The 23,296-nt window shown below is 30.7% G+C and overlaps 2 protein-coding genes across 7 annotated transcripts in view; both read left to right on the forward strand.

Moving 5' to 3' along the window:
* Positions 1–23,296, forward strand: part of LOC142323126 (testin-like) — a 201,138-nt gene that overhangs the window by 82,419 nt on the left and 95,423 nt on the right. The window lies entirely within an intron of this gene.
* Positions 1–23,296, forward strand: part of LOC142323125 (laminin subunit beta-1-like) — a 118,982-nt gene that overhangs the window by 29,137 nt on the left and 66,549 nt on the right. For all 4 annotated transcript variants that reach the window (XM_075362348.1, XM_075362349.1, XM_075362351.1 and 1 more), the window contains exons 3-4: positions 508–558; positions 12,736–12,857. In XM_075362348.1, coding sequence (XP_075218463.1) covers positions 508–558; positions 12,736–12,857 — 173 coding nt within the window. The remainder of the gene's footprint in view (positions 1–507; positions 559–12,735; positions 12,858–23,296) is intronic.

The raw sequence follows: 23,296 nt of genomic DNA on the forward strand, positions 1-23,296 counted from the left end.
ATTTTAGTTCTTATATATTGTTTGAAAAGAATCATTAAGGATCATCTTGCATGAAGAATCAGTATTGATCAATCTTTATCAGAATGAAACTTCATATGGTTAGTGAAAAAACTGCAGTTGAGAAATGACAGTATGCTGTACTGGAACCAATATCACAGATTGTATAGTAGTAAAGGTAGAATTTGTAAATTTGTGGATCCATTGCAATTTATTTCCCAGGCTAGCTTTGAAAAGAAATGAATGTGATTATTGAGTTGCTGAAAATGTGGCTAAGCAAGGTCACTTAGTGTACATAAATATGTGGTGAGTAAACTAGAATGTCAAACAAAAAAAAAGATTGCTTTTATATATTATAAATTAATGTTTGTTATAGCTCAGTTATTTGGTTACTGGTGCTTGTTTTCCTTTTGTTGTTTCTGTATAATATTTTCATTAGATCATGCCAGGATAGTAATTAGATTATTACTTCTGTTAAATCTTGTATTCTATCTTTTGTTTCTGTTTCAGATGCATTAATTGTAAGTTCTAGGGACCGGTCAAGCCCTCCTACTGGAAGAGGTAAATAAGAAATAATTTGTTATGATTATTTATTTGAACAGGTGCTCAATATGTTGATCTGTTTCAATCAATTAAAAGAATTAAGATTAGAAATATTAACTATCCAATAATAGTTCGAACTCTTTAATTATTTTTTCCAACCTTTTCCACCATGCGCTATCAGAGTTTAGGTGAAGAGGAAGAGTTTGTTATGCCTTCAAGTCCAAATCTACTTCTCTAACTCTACTCCAATAATCTCTCAGAACTCTAATTTATAAATCCAATGGATAATAGTTATTCATTTCTAAAAATTAATCTTAAAACAACTTCTTAAAGGGAAAAATGTGAGTCTTAATGGTCATTATTTTTTTCGACCCTCTTAATTTTTTGTCAACGTCTTCATTGATTTGCTTTAGAGAGGAATTTGCTTGGATAGTCAGGTATAAACAAGCGGTTGCAGTAATAAGCTCCATTATATTCATTATTTTGTTTCTGCTAGAATTTAAAAATTATATTGCAAGAGTATATTACAACTTACATAATATTAATCTAATTAATAAGTTCTTGAGTTGTAATCGATATGAGAACTGATATTTTTGTTTTATATTCACTACAGTATACTTTATTTATTTTAAGATGAAATTTATAAAAACTTTACTTGTGTTTGTTCTAAATTAAGTTTCTACAATTGTTATTAAAAGAACTTTGTTGTGTTGCTGGTATTTTAATTGTGTTTTGAAAGATCTTTGTTATTTGAGGAATTTATGTGTTTGTGAATTAAATTGTTTTGTTGATTTAGAATGTTATATTTGTATATATTTTAAATCACTTAAGAGTGTCAGTTTTGTGTCTTTTTTGCCTACATGTTAGGTGTTGTTAATGATTTTTCATGAAGGTAATTTGGAAATCTTACATGAAAACCAACAAACAACACAGACTTAATGTACTTGAATTATTGAAAATGTAAGAAAAGATACTTCAAAAATACAATATTCTAAATGAGCGTACATTTATCTAACACATAAGCAGGATCTTTGAAAAACAAATTCAAACATCAGTGCTACACCCAATCGCACCACAACACTCAATACTCTTAATGGCAATCTCTGAAGAAGCTTAATTTAGAGCTAAAGCTAGCTCAGATATAGAGTTAGAGTTTGTGTAAATCCCTCTTTAAAATAAAAGTGTACTATAGTTGATATTTTAAAACAGTTCATCATTATTATTTAAATTTAAACAAAGGATTAGTTATAAATATACATAAGTTGTGAATTCTATGATTTAATGTCATCTAGTTCTGGTGAGTAGTCAGAATGCTTGTTTCTAAATCAGACAATCTCGGTTTTAATTTCCAGTAAAGGTTGTGAAATCTTTTCACCTATCATTTTATCTACCCACTTTTATTTTATTTTTTAATAGTAAAAAGGTTATGTATGATTTTTTTCTTTTAGCAAAGGAAAATTTTTTTCAGTAAGATGCATGAAGTATTTTATATACAAGACATACCCGTAAAGTGAGTTTTGTTGTTAAAAAATACACATAATTTTCAACAGAATAATTTCATTATTTCATGGAAGAGTGTATCTTAAACTACTTTTCTACATATTTTCCACAATTAAGTCAACATATCTTGTAATACTTTTTTTCATTCCTTCCTAAAAGAACAGTGCCACCAGTGAAGATAACTACTGTTGTATGGCATTTTTATGTCAGCATCATCATAGTGCTGACCAGCAAGGGACACTTGAGATGGAGAAATAGATGGTTGTTACTAGTCAACTTCATTTTTCTATTGGGTAAGAAAAGATTGAGCAAAGTCTAATGGCTTGGTGTTTTGAACCTCCTTTAACATTTTTGGTACCCGATGATAGCAGAGTTTGTGATAGCGTAGGTTTTTTAAGATTTCATGCAAAACTATTTGTGAGATTTTAGGGAGCTCGAGTACATAATGAAAAAATTGTAAACGTCAATTTTATTTAACTAAATTAAATTGTTATCATAACCCTCTGTTGCCAATGAATATTATTCACTAATTTTCCAATGAATATCAGTTGGTTTGATATTTATTGCATTTGAAAATTGGACTGTTACCTGCGCTAATCTCACAATTGGCAAGATTCTTGATTGACTTGAATATTTTAAACAATGTTTAATAAGTAAAGAAATGTTGCTGTGCTTGTAATGGGTTCTATCAAAAGACAACGAATGAGAGAATGTGGCGCATATTCTTAGAGCTGCAGTCACAGTGCTGTGTTAGTGGTAGAAGGAAACTGTACTTACTTTCTGGATATGCTTCATATTCTTAATAATAGTTGTTTTGTATCTTCTCACTAAAATATAGTTCATTTTTAACGTTTGTTTTATACTTTTTTCAGTTTTTTACCACTTTTTTTTATTTATCTTCCTGTTATATTTATTTATATATGAAATTATTTTCTATAATTTGCTACTTTTCTGAAGGATTCTTTTTTACTGTATTTTTCATATTTATGCTCTTAGTTATAATTTGTTATATATTACTGATATCTAATAAATATTTGTTATTTGTTAGAAATTTATAGGAGTACATTTTGTTTTTTATTTTTATTCCTACCTAGATTATAATGTTTTAGATATACATGAACCTGGGAAAAACACATTTATCTCTTAAATTGAATTATATTATTAATGTCATAAATGTTTCCTTCCGTAAGCCAGACTATTTTAATAAAGTTTTTGATACTTTTTATTACTTATGATTCTAATATAAAGAAATATTTCTTTTGAAATAAGTATTCCGACAAATGAGGTGAAGCTTATCTTCTAGACTAAGACTATCTTTATATATATATATTTCTTCTGTGCATGTGTATGTCACTGAACTCCTCCTAAACGGCTGGACTGATTTTGATGAAATTTTGTGTGTGTGATTAAGTTGATTCGAGAATGGTTTAGATTCACAATTTGATCCGATAGAAAATGTTTTTTTAATTAATTTATATATTTATGTGTTGTTGATCTTGCGATGGTTAAGGTTCACAATTAAATCTGGTAGGCAGCACTGTGATCGCGTTTTAGAATTTTTTTTTAATTTTTGGCATATCAGTCAGAACCGGTAGTTGGTGCAATCGGATTCTAGGAAATTTTTTTATTTTGTTGCTTTTTCACATATCAGTTACTTGCGTCGTAGCTTAATGTTTTTATTACATTAAAATTCGTATTTTTAACAGTCTACTGTGTTTAGAGAGTAGTTTGAATTAAATCCGATAGGTAGTACTGTTCTGACAAATGGATTTATTTACATTCTGACTTTTATAAAGTGAAAGGTTAAATTTTATGAAGTTCCGTAATGTTTTGTAAGATTCTTAATGTTGAGTATTAATTGTAATGATTTTGCAGCTACAACCCTTTTCGTTAAAAAATTATTTTCCACCGAATACTGTGATTAGAGAGTGGTGTGAATTTAATCCGATAGGTAGTGCTGTTGTTTTGTCATTTGGATTTATTTACCTTCTGACTTTTATAAAGTGAAAGGTTAAATTTTGTGACGTTCCTAATGTTCATTGTTTTTAAGGTTTTATGAAACTTTCAATTGTGTTCATTTAATTTTTATGTATACTCAAATCTAGTAATAGCGAAGCATTGCCGAGTCTGCTAGAATTGCACGCTTATTGAGAATATTATTTATTTAAATAATGTTTTAAAATGTAATTAAAAAATATACATTGTGCAAATTTGTAAGATGCAGTATTGACGTGAGTATTTTACATGATTTTAATGATGTATATACCTGCATTCAATAACAATCAACTTAACCTACAAATTTAAATTGTCAGTTCTCATTTGATTCTATGTAACTTATGAAGTATTGAACGACTCTTTTTGTAGCTGAATAATTTTATAAAAAATTTTCTAAAATTGTTTTTAATTTACAATTATCTAAAATTTGGTAAAATAGATGTTAAAATAAAGAGTGATAAAAATTTCTACTAAAATTTTAACAACATTGCTTTTTTTACAGTGCTTTAATTTTTTATTAATTGATTAATTAAGCTATCACATGGTTATGAAACTTCAAAATTATTAAATTAAAAAAAAAAGCAGGAAGCACTTTTTTAAAATGATCTTAAGTGAAAATTAGAAGTAATGTGGATGAAAATTTAGGCACTTACGTATTAACGCCACCGCAGCTACAGCTTTATTTAAAAACAAAGTAGACAATCGGATTTCAGTGGAAAATGAACAGTCTCTTTATTAATTTTAATAAATGGTTATTTATATTTATTTATTTTATAAATATAATTTAACCAAACTTAACCTACGCTCGCTAACCTTGACTAATTAATACTGTAATTTTTTGAGTATTTATTTAATAAATTCAGTAATTATTGCAATTATTTATTATTTAAATAATCAAAACACTCTTGTTAATTAGTCAAGGTTAGCGAGCGTAGGTTAAGTTTGGTTAAATTATATTTATAAAATAAATAAATATAAATAACCATTATTAAAATTAATAAAGAGACTGTTTTGAATCTATGTTAAACTCTATATCGGCCCATTTTCCACCGAAATCCGATTGACTACTTTGTTTTTAAATAAAGCTGTAGCTGCGGTGGCGTTAATACGTAAGTACCAAAATTTATTAATTACACTAATTATTAATTTTACAACGTTTCGATTTTCGTCAGATATCTCAATATTTAGTGAAAATAAATTTTAACCATACTACACGTAATTAATCAATAAACCCATTACAATAATACAACAATCACAAACTGATAATAGTCATATTAATGAAATTTTGTCCACATTCCTGCTAATTTCAACTTAAATAAGTTACTTATATTTATGTGTTGTGCATTTATTACAGAACAATGCCACATCAGGACAACGTCTGTCAGGTCCGCTAGTATATAATAAATCCTAAGAAAATAAGTCTAGAAACTTAAGGAATTATTATGTTTTTTCATTTCTAATGTAAAATCATGAATTAAAATTGTATTATTTTAATTCATTTGTTATTGTTGATCAGTTCATTGTCACATGTATTGAAATCAAAACATTTTTTGTATCGATATAAAAAGCTAATTTTTATTATCACATCATTTACTCAGAGTGAATTTATGTAATATAATGACTGCCTCTGAGTTCCATGTATTATATATTTTGTAATGGTTAAGTATATGCAGTGGACTAACATGATATGAAGTTTGTAATTTGATCTACATTTTAAATTGTTAATTTCTTGTCATATTAAAATGTGCAGTGTTTTCTTCTATATATTAAACTATTTGGAACTTTGCAGCTCTTCAGTGATGAGAAAATATGTATTTTAATTAATCTCATCACATTAAATTTAAAATGGAAATATTGTAAATCAATTTTATTAACATACATTTTAAACCTTGTGTTGAGTACTTAATTGCATCAAAAAATTCTATTAATATCTTTTGAAATACATTTAAAGCTTTTTGTATTTGCCCTTGAAATGAGCTTTTTCTACACTAATATTATAAAGAGGAAAGATTTGTTTGTTTGTATTGAATATTGTTTGTTTGTATTATCCGGAGGTAAAATAGTCCCCCGTTCGGATCTCCGGGTGGGGACTACTAAGGAAGGGGTCACCAGAAAATTAAAAAATAACATTCTACGAGTCGGAGCGTGGAATGTTAGAAGCTTAAAAAAGGTTGGTAGGCTAGAAAATTTAAAAAAGGAAATGGGTAGGACAAATGTGGATATAGTAGGAATTAGTGAGGTTCGGTGGGAAGAGGAAGGCGACTTTTGGTCAGGTGATTTTAGAGTAATTAACTCAGCGTCAAATAATGGGCAGGCAGGAGTAGGTTTCGTGATGAACAAGAAGATAGGGAGGAGAGTGGAGTATTTCAAAACGCATAGCGATAGAATCATTGTAATAAGGATAAAATCAAAACCTAAACCGACAACGATTGTTAACGTCTATATGCCTACAAGCGCCCATGATGATGATGAGGTAGAGTGTGTATACGAAGAGATTGATGAAGCAATTAAACACGTAAAAGGAGATGAAAATTTAATAATAGTTGGAGATTGGAATGCAAGCATTGGAGAAGGCAAGGAAGGAAATATAGTGGGTGAATACGGGCTGGGCAAAAGGAATGAAAGAGGGGACCGACTTATAGAGTTTTGCACGAAGTATAATTTAGTAATTGCCAACACCCAATTTAAAAATCATAATAGAAGAATATACACTTGGAAAAAGCCAGGCGATACTGCAAGGTATCAGATAGATTATATCATGGTTAAGCAAAGATTTAGAAATCAACTCGTTGACTGCAAAACTTACCCTGGAGCAGACATTGATAGCGACCATAATTTGGTGATAATGAAATGTAGATTGGGGTTTAAAAACCTGAAGAAAAGATGTCAGATGAATCGGTGGAATTTAGAGAAGCTTGAGGAAGAGGAGGTAAAGAAGATTTTTGAGGAGGACATCGCAAGAGGTCTGAGTAAAAAAGATAAGGTAGAAAATGTAGAAGAAGAATGGGAGAATGTTAAAAAGGAAATTCTTAAATCAGCAGAAGCAAACTTAGGCAGAATAAAGAGAACTGGTAGAAAACCTTGGATTTCAGACGATATATTGCAGCTGATGGATGAACGTAGAAAATATAAGAATGCTAGTGATGAAGAAAGTAAAAGGAACTATCGGCAATTAAGAAATGCTATAAACAGGAAGTGCAAACTGGCGAAAGAAGAGTGGATTAAAGAAAAGTGTTCAGAAGTGGAAAGAGAAATGAAGATTGGTAAAATAGACGGAGCATACAGGAAAGTTAAGGAAAATTTTGGGGTACATAAATTAAAATCTAATAATGTGTTAAACAAAGATGGTACACCAATATATAATACGAAAGGTAAAGTCGATAGATGGGTGGAATATATTGAAGAGTTATACGGAGGAAATGAATTAGAAAATGGTGTTATAGAGGAAGAAGAGGAAGTTGAGGAGGATGAAATGGGAGAAACAATACTGAGATCTGAATTTAAGAGAGCATTAAAAGATTTAAATGGCAGAAAAGCTCCTGGAATAGACGGAATACCTGTAGAACTACTGCGCAGTGCAGGTGAGGAAGCGATTGATAGATTATACAAACTGGTGTGTAATATTTATGAAAATGGGGAATTTCCATCAGACTTCAAAAAAAGTGTTATAGTTATGATACCAAAGAAAGCAGGGGCAGATAAATGTGAAGAATACAGAACAATTAGTTTAACTAGTCATGCATCAAAAATCTTAACTAGAATTTTATACAGAAGAATTGAGAGGAGAGTGGAAGAAGTGTTAGGAGAAGACCAATTTGGTTTCAGGAAAAGTTTAGGGACAAGGGAAGCAATTTTAGGCCTCAGATTAATAGTAGAAGGAAGATTAAAGAAAAACAAACCAACATACTTGGCGTTTATAGACCTAGAAAAGGCTTTCGATAACGTAGACTGGAATAAAATGTTCAGCATTTTAAAAAAATTAGGGTTCAAATACAGAGATAGAAGAACAATTGCTAACATGTACAGGAACCAAACAGCAACCATAACAATTGAAGGACATAAGAAAGAAGCCCTAATAAGAAAGGGAGTCCGACAAGGATGTTCCCTATCGCCGTTACTTTTTAATCTTTACATGGAACTAGCAGTTAATGAGGTTAAAGAACAATTTAGATTCGGAGTAACAGTACAAGGTGAAAAGATAAAGATGCTACGATTTGCTGATGATATAGTAATTCTAGCCGAGAGTAAAAAGGATTTAGAAGAAACAATGAACGGTATAGATGAAGTCCTATGCAAGAACTATCGCATGAAAATAAACAAGAACAAAACAAAAGTAATGAAATGTAGTAGAAATAACAAAGATGGACCACTGAATGTGAAAATAGGAGGAGAAAAGATTATGGAGGTAGAAGAATTTTGTTATTTGGGAAGTAGAATTACTAAAGATGGACGAAGCAGGAGCGATATAAAATGCCGAATAGCACAAGCTAAACGAGCCTTCAGTAAGAAATATAATTTGTTTACATCAAAAATGAATTTAAATGTCAGGAAAAGATTTTTGAAAGTGTATGTTTGGAGTGTCGCTTTATATGGAAGTGAAACTTGGACAATCGGAGTATCTGAGAAAAAAAGATTAGAAGCTTTTGAAATGTGGTGCTATAGGAGAATGTTAAAAATCAGATGGGTGGATAAAGTGACAAATGAAGAGGTATTGCGGCAAATAGGTGAAGAAAGTAGCATTTGGAAAAATATAGCTAAAAGAAGAGACAGACTTATAGGCCACATACTAAGGCATCCTGGAATAGTCGCTTTAATATTGGAAGGACAGGTAGAAGGGAGAAATTGTGTAGGCAGGCCACGTTTGGAGTATGTAAAACAAATTGTTGGGGATGTAGGATGTAGAGGGTATACTGAAATGAAACGACTAGCTCTAGATAGGGAATCTTGGAGAGCTGCATCAAACCAGTCAAATGACTGAAGACAAAAAAAAAAAAAAAAAAAAAAAAATTGAATAGGCTCTGAAACTACTGGACCGATTTGAATAATTCTTTTTCAATTAGAAGCCGACATTATCCCTGATGAACATAGGCTACTTTACCGCGTTATTTAAGCAACATATTTTAATTTTTCTATCTTTGTAATTCAGTAACTAGCAACTATCCGTCATCGTCGTGTCTCTCTTGACGCTCGCGTCCCCACCACCGCCTGCCTTTGCTCCCTCGCCCCGCCCACACCCTGCTCGGCTAGCTAGGCAGCAGCATGTGACCTAAGTGTCACTGCGGTGCGGGAGGGGAGTCAACGTCACAAAATAAAGTGCTGCGCGGCTCATTCACGCGGTCGGCTTCCTACGCAGGGGTTGTGTGCGATATCGAATATTTTTCCTTGAAAATATTTTGAATTTTTTATAATTTTTTAATCACCACTTCATATACAGGCTAATTCCTGTTCAACATGTAAGCAAATAATTTAGTATTAGTTGATGTAGTATTTAGTTTTTTTTATCATTTCAAAATGCCCAAAAGATTAAGATCTCAACTTTCTAGAAATAGTTTACAGGCTAGGGCAATAAAAATAATTTCAAGGGTATTTCATTTAAAGATGAAAAAATTCATAAAATTATTCACAAAAGATGAAATATTCGGCAAAGTGAAATGTCACATGGCAAGTGTGGAGTGGCAGAAGCGGGGTTTACCTCACTGTCATTTGCTGTTTTGGCTAGAAAGAAAAATCCAGCCAGACGAAATTGATAGTGTCATAATTGCGGAACTGCCCAACCAACAAAACGACCCGATATTGTGCGATATCGTGACTAAAAATATGGTGCACGGTCCATGCAGAGAGCATAACTTAACAGCACCATGTATGAAAAACGGTATCTGCACAAAAAAGTATCCTCGACGTTTCGTCAACGATACCCAAACCGGAGAGGATGGATATCCAGTTTATCGTCGTCGTGACGCCGAAAATGGAGGCCAGAGCGCTACGCTAAATATCAGAGGAAGTACTTTCTATATAGATAATAGGTGGATTGTTCCTTATTTTGTATTATTGTGTAGGATGTTTAACGCGCACATAAATATCGAGTACTGCCACTCGGTTCATGCCATCAAATACATTTGTAAATATATCAATAAAGGATCTGACCAAGTTACTTTTAGCGTCAAAAACCCAAACAATGAAGTGGAAAACTATGAAAATGGCCGGTACATAAGTACATCCGAAGCTGTTTGGTGAATTTTAGAATTTCCCATTCATGAGTGACATCCTACAGTCTTGCAGTTAGCTGTCCACTTAGAAAACGGCCAAAGGGTGTATTTTACCGCAGAAACGGCTGAACAAGTGGCCCAAAACCCAGAACGACTGCAACAAATATCTTATTTTTTTAAATGGGTACACCAACCGTGCGAAGCCGGGCCGGGCAGCTATTCAATAAATTAAGTGATTTCGACGCGGACGAAGTCGCGGGTTTCAGCTATGTATCATATAGTCGTTAATTTTTTCGAATCAATTTTCACAATGAAGTACTATTTGTAACGAGTGAATAAATCCCACGCGGACGAAGTCGCGGGCCACGGCTAGTGTTGTATATTTATTACAGCACTTATGGCTTTCTTTTGTTTAATGGTTAGTGTTTCTAGCTAGAATTTAACCCTTTTAGTGCTTAATGATTAGTATAATGAATAAATAACCTTCCGTGATGGCCAATTTAATAGTTGTAGTTTATACACATTCTAATTCCTAGTGGATTTTTTGCATTAGTAATCGTAAAATAAAAAAAAATCTTTTAAAATAAATAACTATTATTGTAAATATAAAGTTTAATGACAGTGTTCAGAGTAGTAAGAATTGGTAAGTTGATAAATCATTGTAGAAATGTATTAAATTCATGTAGTATAGAATTAATAAATACAATAAAATAGGATGGCGACTACCTTATTCCATTATTCATGCAAAAGTGCTTTCACGACTTACTCGCATCATCATTTGCTGCACATAACTTTACAAATCATTTGTATCAAATTACATATTAAAATCACAATTAAAATTGTTAAAAGATTCTTTTCCAAATTGAAATCAAATCAAAAATAAAACTAAAAATTTTAATTAAAATTAAAAATTACATATGTATAAATATGAAGTCATTTACTAAAATTAAATTAAAAGTTAAAACTAAAATCAATAATAAAAACAAATTAAAATAAATAATTTAAACAAAATAGTAATCCATGTAGACTAGCTAGCCAAAGTTATGTGACTGTACAGAGTACTATGAATTATCAATGTCTTAAGAAGTGCTGCTATCTACAGCAGCTTTTATGATTGTTTCATCCTCATATTCTGTATATAGGTTGATCAAATTAAATTTACTTTTATATTTATATATATGTATAAAATCTTTCTAAAATGTCAAAAACCCTATTATTTGTATTAATATTGTATTTCTTAATCTTATATTTCTAAATTAGTATGAATATCGGATATTGAATGTATTATTAATAATAAGAAACCCAATTTTCTACTTTTATAATATATATATATATATATATATATATATAATATTAATCTGATAAACCCAAGTACAGAATTAATAAATAAAATAGGATGACATCTACCTAATTCTATACTTCATGCAAGAGTGCTTTCATGAGTTACTTGCATCATCAGTTGCTACATATAATTTTTTTTTTTAAATCATTCGTATCAAATTACCTAAATTATGTGGAGCAACTGATGATGCGAGTAACTTGCGAAAGTGCTCTTGCATGAAGTATGGAATAAGGTAGGTGTCATCCTATTTTGTTTTATTTAAAATACTTAAAATACAGTAATTTTTATTAGTCTACATTATGAGTAATGCGTTTTGTTATAAGTAAAATAATAAAATGATATGAGCAGAGTTTTTGGTTTAACTTTGTCAAATGTAGAATACAGCTTTACGCTGTATGTGCTTGTATGTATTTGTGTTCACTTTGGAATTGTTTATCTCTATTTTATAATATTCTTGTTCCTAGAATACTGTTTCTAACAATATACATTATTGTATTTTTATGTGAATGCACAAGTGTGTATTAACTTATGACATAAAATTAAATTATTAAGCATAACATTCAGTTTATAAATCCCATTTATGAAACTAGTTCTGTGAATTTATATCAAATGATAGTTTATTAGCTGTCATAAAAATGATAGGGTAATTTTTCTATTTAAATTACAATTAAAGTTATGTTTAAATAAGAATAGAGAAATACAATTAAAAATGAATTGCATTATTTCTATAATGCTTACAGTTGCCTATATTTATAAGCTACCAAGCTTTAATTAAAATTATTTGTGATGCACACTTGAGTAAATGTGAATAATATTATGACAGACAGAAATTACTATGTTACAACAGCAGTGACTTGTAACTGCAGTAGCAGCTTGAAGTAACCAGCAGTGCCAAAAGGTTAATGTCTTTGATGATAGAAATTCTTTGAATTTAAATTGTCAAGATTGTAAAACAGAATTTGACTTCCTCTATTAGCTTCCTGTGAATGGTTTATTGTAACCAATAATAGCGTTTATTACAGTAGTAGTTTTTCTCCTTACTTGATTTAATTAGATTTATTTAACTAGTTACTCTCTTTTTAAACTTTATGAAGTTCAATGGTCATGACTTGTTTTTTTCTCTAACTTTTAGTTATATTTGTTAACTTTTAGGCTATTCAACTCAGAGGCATTCACCTTGCGAACAAAGCTCCTGTTACCCTGCCACTGGGAATCTTTTAATCGGTAGAGAAAACAGACTTAGCGCTTCATCTACTTGTGGTCTTCATGGAGAGGTATTGGGGCATTAAAAAATTGTGAATTAAAAAGCTTTATGTAGTAAAAGTACAATAGTAATCTTGCATGCCTAGGACTTTGTACTTAATCTATGAATTTCCCTTTTAACCGATAGTTATTTAAGTTAAGTTCTATATGTAAGCAGTTAGGAAAATAAGTTTTTAACAGGATTATTAACCTTCTAATAAATTATCTTTAATTTATTAGAAGGTATAAACTGGCCAGGGTATAAACTGGATCCTTTAAAATTTAATGGTTCCACAACATCTGGAATATTTCAGGGTATAGCATTTTGGAAACTGAAAACTGAAAGGTGTGAAGTAATGATAAACATGCCAACAGCTAAGTTATGTTTAATAAACTGGTTGCTATAGATCGCAACATTGTGAAGATAAGCAATGTGTTATGTACTGTTTCACTGGGTGTTATTGGCATGTATTAGTGAATAATGTTTGTGGCAATCGTTGACATTTAAAAAAATTCATGTCCAATTGTAACAGCTTATTTACAAACTGGCAATAGAAATTATCCAAACAGTCAAAGAGTTTTCTTTTTGGAATGCTGTATGAAGCCTTTTTGAATAAGTCTGTTACATCTCTTTGTTGTCTTCATTTTCTCTCTTTGTAACTTTTTTCAAAACTTATAATTCCTTTGTTTCTGCTTAACATAATTACTCTGTAATTTAGACATCTGTAGCTTTTAAAATTTCAAATAAGAAATCCTGTGCTTCCTTCAGATGTGATCTCTCTCTTTTTGTTTATACCGTATGGATAATTTTTTATTCATACCTGCCTACGTTATTTACATGTGATCATGAACTTCGTTCCTTTATAGCAGGGATGGCAAATGTGATTGATCTATGTGTCAAAATATTTTATTTATTTATTGGTCATGACTGGGTTACAGAATAAGGTTCAATATATAATTACATAAAACACTACATAACTACACATTGGACCCTGCAGAGATGCTTAAGCATCTGTATACAGCCTGGAAAAAACTAACAGCCGATACTTAATAAATTTTACATTAATCTACTTTTCGTACAAACTTAATAATTAAATTAATTTATTCTTTAGATTTTTCTTAATACATAAATTTCTCTGTATTTCAAATACACCTCATTTTCATTTAGTGTTATAACCCAATTTTCCATTCGATTTTTTAATCTTATATTTTTGAGTTTAGGTGGTAACAAGTTCAAATAAAATACTGACGCATGTACATGTTGTTTTTTTTTTGTTGACTATAGGCAAAAGCATTGCTTTTTTTGTGTAATAGAATTGTTAATATATTTATATGATAGTTCTTTATAACGTAATGTGATTGTTTCTAATATGTACTTTTTATGTAAGTTATTGGGTAACTGAATAGTACTGTTCTTTTTTTTTAGAATCTTGGTAACCTTATTATGAACATTTTCAACCATTTTCATAGTTGTTTTATTTACATCGCCCCATGCAATAATATCGTTAGAAGCCATACTATAATATCGTCCCCTACCATGCTAAAGTAACAAACGTGAAAAACTCAGTTTTCAGGAGAGCAAAAAAACTGTTTCAATATTAAATTTTAAATAGGCTCATCATTTTTATTCACTTTATTCAAGATTGGTCTTTTTCCTTACCTCATTCATTATAGATTATATACATTATTACCTTCTTTTTTTTTTGTCTTCAGTCATTTGACTGGTTTGATGCAGCTCTCCAAGATTCCCTATCTAGTGCTAGTCGTTTCATTTCAGTATACCCCCTACATCCTACATCCCTAACGATTTGTTTTACATATTCCAAACCTGGCCTGCCTATACAATTTTTTCCTTCTACCTGTCCTTCCAATATTAAAGCGACTATTCCAGGATGCCTTAGTATGTGGCCTATAAGTCTGTCTCTTCTTTTAACTATATTTTTCCAAATGCTTCTTTCTTCATCTATTTGCCGCAACACCACTTCATTTGTCACTTTATCCACCCATCTGATTTTAACATTCTCCAATGGCACCACATTTCAAAAGCTTCTAATCTTTTCTTCTCAGATACTCCGATTGTCCAAGCTTCACTTCCATATGAAGCAACACTCCAAACATATACTTCCAAAAATTTTTTCCTGACATTTAAATTAATTTTTGATGTAAACAAATTATATTTTTGACTGAAGGCTCATTTCGCTTGTGCTATTCGGCATTTTATATCGCTCCCGCTTCGTCCATCTTTAGTAATTCTACATCCCAAATAACAAAATTCTTTTACCTCCGTAATCTTTTCTCCTCCCATTTTCACATTCATTGGTCCATCTTTGTTATTTCCAATACATTTCATTACTTTTGTTTTGTACTTGTTTATTTTCATGCGATAGTTCTTGCGTATGACTTCATCTATGCCATTCATTGTTTCTTCTAAATCCTTTTTACTCTCGGCTAGAATTACTATATCATCAGCAAATCGTAGCATCTTTATCTTTTCACCTTGTACTGTTAAATCCGAATTTAAATTGTTCTTTAACGTCGTTAACTGCTAGTTCCACGTAAAGATTAAAAAGTAATGGGGATAGGGAATATCCTTGTTGGACATCCGTTATTATTACGGCTTCATTCTTATGTTCTTCAATTATTACTGTTGCTGTTTGGTTCCTGTACATGGTAGCAATTGTTCTTCTATCTCTGTATTTGAACCCTAATTTTTTTAAATTCTGAAGATTTTATTCCAGTCTACGTTATCGAATGCCTTTGGTAGGTCTATAAGCGCCAAGTATGTTGGTTTGTTTTTCTTTAATCTTCCTTCTACTATTAATCTGAGGCCTAAAATTGCTTCCCTTGTCCCTATACTGTTCCTGAAACCAAATTGGTCTTCTCCTAACACTTCTTCCACTCTCCTCTCAATTCTTCTGTATAGAATTCTAGTTAAGATTTTTGATGCATGACTAGTTAAACTAATTGTTCTGTATTCTTCACATTTATCTGCCCCTGCTTTCTTTGGTGTCATGACTATAACACTTTTTTCGAAGTCTGACGAAACTTCACCTTTTTCATAAATATTACACACCAGTTTGTATAATCTATCAATCGTTTCCTCACCTGCACTGCACAGTAATTCTACAGGTATTCCGTCTATTCCAGGAACCTTTCTGCCATTTAAATCTTTTAATGTTCTCTTAAATTCAGATCTCAGTATTGTTTCTCCCATTTCATCCTCCTCAACTTCCTCTTCTTCCTCTATAACACCATTTTCTAATTCATTTCCTCCATATAACTTATATTCACCTATAACTTATATTCAATATATTCCACCCACCTACTGACCTTTCCTTTTGTATTATAAATCTGTGTACAATCTTTATTTAACAAATTATTAGATTTTAATTTATGTACCCCAAAACTTTCCTTAACTTTCCTGTATGCTCCGTCTATTTTACCAATGTTCATTTCTCTTTCCACTTCTGAACACTTTTCTTTAATCCACTCTTCTTTTGCTAGTTTGCACTTCCTGTTTATAGTATTTCTTAATTGTCGATAGTTCCTTTTACTTTCTTCATCACTAGCATTCTTATATTTTCTACGTTCATCCATCAGCTGCAATATATTGTCTGAAACCCAAGGTTTTCTACCGGTTCTCTTTATTCCGCCTAAGTTTGCTTCTGCTGATTTAAGAATTTCCTTTTTAACATTCTCCCATTCTTCTTCTACATTTTCTACCTTATCTTTTTTACTCAGACCTCTTGCGATGTCCTCCTCAAAAATCTTCTTTACCTCCTCTTCCTCAAGCTTCTCTAAATTCCACCGATTCATCTAACACCTTTTCTTCAGGTTTTTAAACCCCAATCTACATTTCATTATTACCAAAGTATGGTCGCTATCAATGTCTGCTCCAGGGTAAGTTTTGCAGCGTACGAGTTGATTCCTAAATCTTTGCTTAACCATGATATAATCTATCTGATACCTTGCAGTATCGCCTTGCTTTTTCCAAGTGTATATTCTTCTATCATGATTTTTAAATTGGGTGTTGGCAATTACTAAATTATGCTTTGTGCAAAACTCTATAAGTCTGTCCCCTCTTTCATTTCTTTTGCCCAACCCGTATTCACCTACTATATTTCCTTCCTTGCCTTTTCCAATGCTTGCATTCCAATCTCCAACTATTATTAAATTTTCATCTCCTTTTAAGTGTTTAATTGCTTCATCAATCTCTTCGTATACACACTCTACCTCATCATCATCATGGGCGCTTGTAGGCATATAGACGTCAACAATCGTCGGTTTAGGTTTTGATTTTATCCTTATTACAATGATTCTATCGCTATGCATTTTGAAATATTCTACTCTCTTCCCTATCTTCTTGTTCATTATGAAACCTACTCCTGCCTGCCCATTATTTGAAGCTGAGTTAATTATTCTATAATCATCTGACCAAAAGTCGCCTTCCTCTTCCCACCGCACCTCACTAATTCCTACTACATCCACATTTATCCTATCCATTTCTCTTTTTAAATTTTCCAGCCTACCAACCTTTTTTAAACTTCTAACATTCCACGCTCCGACTCGTAGAATGTTATTTTTTAATTTTCTGGTGACCCCCTCCTTAGTAGTCCCCACCTGGAGATCCAAACGGGGGACTAGTTTACCTCCGGAATATTTTACCAAGGAATTCGCCTCCATCATTGCTATATGAAAATGCAGAGAGCCACATTTTCTTGGAAAAAAAGCAGCTATAGTTTTCCATTGCTTTCAGCTGCGTAGTACTCAGAGGACTGAGTGATGTTGATATGGCCGTTTAAGTCGTCCTGACTCACGCCCCTAACAACTACTGAAAGAGCTGCTGCCCTCTTTCAGGAATCATTCCTTAGTCTGGCTCTCAACAGATACCTATCCGATATGGTTGCACCTTCGGCCCAGCTACTCTGTATTACTGAGCACTCAAGCCCCCTCACCAACGGCAAGGTCTCATGATTCATAGAGGAGGTATTACCTTTGATTGAGTATTGTTGTAAAAGTAAATTAAAATAAAATTTGGTACTTTGCATTAATGCAACAATTTTAATCTGTTAGTAAATTGAAAAGTATAAACTATCAAATACATCATATTCATCAGTTTACTTGGTAAACAATTTTTTTCTGTATTTAGGCAGCTAATTTTATTCTGTTTTGTGAGTAGTATTGAAGGATTGCAGGAATTATTAAATAATTTGAAGTTATTTAAGGTATTGATAAGTTTATTACAATATTTGAAAAAAAAAATGAAAATTTAAGTTAAGGTACAAAACATTACAGAATAATAATTATAAGAAGTAAACTGACATACTAAAAATTCATGAATGTGAGTTATTCGTTAAAATGCAGTATAAAGATTGCATTGAGGGGATTTTTGTAATAGTGTAGACTATTGAATAACTTATTCGTTAGTCATACATTATTAATGACACAAAATACATATATTTGTAAAATTGATATGGTTAACTAGCCTTCCTAAAAGAGATATGCATTGGATAATTTACCACAAGATGCTGGACGTTCAGATTAGTAGTAAACTGATGAATCTGAAAAATGTTGATTTTTCTCATTCGTTTAGCATGATGGTGTTGATGATATAACCTGTACATAATCATGAAGAAATTCTTAGCAGTAAGTTATTAAGCCTGTATAAAATGTAAATCGGATATTTGGTTTTTTCCACAATACTAGCTATTTGATAATTCCAAAGCAAGTGTTGATCAATGATAATTCCTAAATACTTATTTCGCTCAAGTTTTTTAATAACTTTCCCCTCATACAAATTAAATTCATTGGGCAATAATAAGTCACTGTGGTTTGAAAATGCCATGCAAACTGCTTTGTTAATATTTGATGATAATTTATTTACATCTGGGTAGTCTTTTATGTTCTTTAATAAATGTTCTGTCTTTTGCTTAGTTTCATCCCAACTGTTAGCTACACATTAGAGAACTGTGTCATCTGCATATGATATAATGCATTCAGTACGAGTTCATTATAAAAATATCATTTATATATAACTTAAATAACAATGGCCCAATTACTATACCTGTGGTACTATTGTTATAATATTACTTTTGTAGTTATTGTATTCAACTACTTGTTATAGAATTACTTTTATTATTAATCTTCACAATCTGTTGTCTATTATACAAAAATAATTATTTATTAATTGCAGTACATTTCCTTTTATACCTATATTTTCTAATTTTTCTAAAAGTAATTTATGATTAATATTGTCAAAAGCCTTTGTCAAATCTAAAAAATCACAGCTACTGTTTTTTTACTGTCTAAATCTTCAGCAATTGATTTTGTAATTTTAGCAATGACATATTTTGTTCCTTTCTTTTTCTAAAAGCAAACTCAGACTTAGATATAAAATTGTATTTTTCAAAAAAGTGATAATTTTTATGCAATATTTTTGTAAGGTTCAAGATCAATGATTTTGGCCTATAATTTGTAGCTAGTTTACTGTTGCTCGACTTAAAAACAGAAATTACCTCTGCCGATTTGAAATGACTAGGACAGATGCCTTTCTTAAATATTAGATTGAATAAAGATACAAGCGTAATATATCCACCGATTTCCTTCATGATTTTAGCATGTACGTTTCTACACCACCATATTTGTTTTTTTTAGTTATTATTATGTTTATAATTTATTATCTTAATATATAATATCATTATAGTTATTATCATATTTATAACTTCAGTAGAGGTTGTTGGTTTTAAAAGTGTACTGTTTTTTAATCTGGTGGTTTTTCTATGTTTAGATGTTCAACTGTATATTTTTTGTTTAATAGACCCTGATGTAATTTCTTACATTTCCAAAATAATGATTGAAATAATTGACTGTACTAGTTATTTCAGTTAAATCTTCATTGTTATTATTTTCATTTATTATACAACAAAACTTGTGAATTGTTTACCTTTGCCAATTTTACTGTTCACTAAATTCCATGTTATTTTTGAATTAGTTTTACACTCATTCAATTTAGACTCTTCATATCTCATTTTTGCTATTATTAACAATGAATGCAATTTTTTACCATATTTTTTTTTCGAGTTTTCATTGTTTAATTTTCTGTATTTTTTCCCATAGCTTGTATAATCGTTCTTTAACATTAGATGATTTTATTAGTCTCCAAGTGATCCGTGGCTTTCTAGATACATTACTATTATTATGTATGTTGATTTATGTATAATCTCAACTATGGTATTGTCTAAGAATTTGTTGCTTTATTCACATCTTTCATTTGATTTATCATATCAAAATCTGTTTGGCTGCAAATCATGTAAGATTTTTTCTCTGTATTATTTATGCTACTGTTCTTCTGTTATTCTGTGTAATTTCTTGTGAAACAGGTGGTAATGATCCGTTAAATCATAATTCAGTTTTATTGATTGTATTTCAAGGTTTGATTTAATATAGGCATTATCATATCAGTACATGGATTACCCTTATTTACAGATCTAGTAAAGCTTTTAAAATATGGAATGTATCAAAATTGAAAGAAGTTACTTTGTTTATACTTCCTTGATCTAATCTGTATTAATATCAATATTAAAATCAACTAAAATAATGTGATTTTTGCGATTATTGCAATTCTGAATATATTCATACAAATCATTGATAAATGATTTCTTAAAAATCAAAACATCTGCATATTGCACTTATTATTTAGTAATATTAACTCTTGTTTTGGAATATTTGTTAACACCATTTTTTCTATTTGTATTTTATAATTCATCTCAGTTTTTACATGTATAACAACCTCATCTGCTTCATTTAAGTATCCTTCATTCATATATGCGTTATAACAATCAGTTTTGTGTAAATTTAATTCCCAGCTATAATTTAACCAAGTTTTACACATATTATCACAGTCTGTTTAACTTTTAATAGATATAGTAACATCTCTAATTGTAAATTTTTTCTTAGATTCCTTACGTTAACATATATAATTCTACACTTACATACATCATGTAATTTGTTTAAATCTGCATTCTCTGCAGTTAAATCTTCTATTACGATGTCATCTGTGGTTTTGTCCTGTGGATCTGAGAATATTTCACTAGTAGTATCCAATGGTAATGCATTTTCTTGTATTCCATTCTCCTGTGTGTTTTTACTTTCCATTTTAATATAATTGGTTAAATGGGTAGTCAGTTCTTTGAATTGCGTTTTGAAGTAAATATTCATAGGTTTCACAGGTTTTGTAATTGGTAGCAGCATGTTCAACATTCCTTTTGGTGTTAAGTTTTTAATTAGAGTTTAAACAATTTACACACCTGGGACTAGATTTATTTTTACATTCTCTATTTAGATGATTCACTGAACAAATGCAACATCTAATCAAGGATGTTCATTTACTGCCACTGTGTCTGTATGTACCGCATTTGTAGCACATATTCAAATTGAAATCATTTACTACTCAACACCTATTATATCCTACAAATATTCCTTTTTCATTCATTATCTTCTCGTATGCTTTATTATTTATTACTTTCTAATATGACATTCCAACAATTTGATGTTTTTACTATAGTGTTTGTGCAGTACTTTTATTTGTTCAACATCTGCCATTTTATTTCTGCTGATAATGTATTTTTTTTTTATTAGTAAAATTCAGGTCGTTATTTAATATTTCTAATGTTTCAGTTTCAGAATTTAACCCTATTGCATCATTACTCTGGACTGTTATAACATCAGAAGCACTATTGCAGTTAACAGTAGTCTTTTCTGTTGCAGTAAAAATACTGTTTATTTGAATTTTTGAAGTTTCACTCAATATTTCCTTTGCCTTTGTATACATGGTTTCTATATCGCTTGATGTATGTAGAGGTTGCAATATCAAACTTGGTATATTTACTTTTGAGGTTTGTACTTCAGAGCATACCTGGGTAAATGTATGTGTAAAGGTGTTGCTGGTTGATGTTTGTAATTTATCTTTGGGTTGCTTATTATTTTTGGTAAGTTCTATATATAATGCTCTCAGATTAACATTTTTTCTCATAATTCAGCATTTATCTCTTCTGAATGTTACACTCTTATTTGAATATTATTTTGATTTTCTGTGTTAACAGCCGATTATGAGCTTGTGTCATCTATGTAGTATTTTGTTTTGCTTTCAATTCATCATATGCCTGTTATATAAGCAGGTTATATAGCATTTTTGTAATTTTTATTTAATTCAAGTTTTTTATATTGTACTTCTTTATTTTTAAAGTATTTTTCAATTTTGTTTTACTCTGTTAACTGTTGTTTTGAAAGTGAGGTTAGATCAAAATTCTGATATTCTTCACAAATAATGAGTATATTTGTCACATAAATTTGATTTTTTCCTGTTATAATCACTACGATGATACATTGTATCACATATTATACATATAACTACACCAGTGAATTATTCTGACATTTGAATGAGGTATGTTTTCCTCTACACCACTCGTGTTCGCCATCTTAGTGGAAACTTATATGGTGAAATTTCTTGTTACCCTTTCTTGTACCAGCTCCTATATACATGGTATATAGATTTATAAGTATAAGAACATATAATTAAATTAACTAAATATAAATTCAATGTATAATAACTTACAAAAGTTGTAATAATATTTATTTATATAAAGAAATATAAAAATTAATAATATAGATACACAGTAGGTCTGAAAAGTTTCCGAACTAAATTTCTGTAGTCAATACAAGTAGTACCATCTCTTGGACAATCAAGGAACTATGTAGTACAATGTCTGACGAGTGTGTGTACAAAATTTCATCATGTTTTGTCACTCCAGTCTCAAGTTATATTCAGGTGTGTATGTTGCATTCATGAGTGACTTGCTCACGACATGGAACAGAGAAGTGTGATAAAATTTTGTGTTCAACTTCAGAAATCTTTTGTTGAAACTTATTTTATGATACAGCAAGCATTCGGTGATGAAGCTGCATCTCCTACTACAACCTGCACATGGTGAAAGTGGTTTAAAGACGGTATAGAATTGTTGGATGATGACAAAGGAAGTGAGAGACCGTTAACAGGTGTTCATGACGAAAACGTTGCGAAAGTGCACGTGCTCCTGCTCGAACAACCTCATCTTACCCTTTTGGTTATAGCAGAAGAGCTAAGCATCGATAAAGACACAGTACGTACAGTTTAAGCAGAAAAAATGAACTGCCGAAAGGTGTTTCGTTGCACACTTCTTGACCGAAGAACAAAAACAGGAGTGTCTTTCTTGCACTCAAGACTTCGTTGAAACTGCCAATAGCGACCCAAATTATTTGCAAATAATTGTTACTGGGAATGAAAGCAGGTATGATTCGCAAACAAAGCGTCAATCCGCTGCTTGGTTGAGTCCTGGAGGACAAAGACTGGTGAAGTCAGCAAAAATCAAGAGTGAAAACGATGTTGATTGCATTCTTTGACTCAAAGGGCCTTATTAATCATGAATTTGTTCCA

This window comes from Lycorma delicatula, chromosome 4 (genome assembly GCF_047948215.1).
Source record: "Lycorma delicatula isolate Av1 chromosome 4, ASM4794821v1, whole genome shotgun sequence".
Taxonomy (NCBI): Eukaryota; Metazoa; Arthropoda; class Insecta; order Hemiptera; family Fulgoridae; genus Lycorma; species Lycorma delicatula.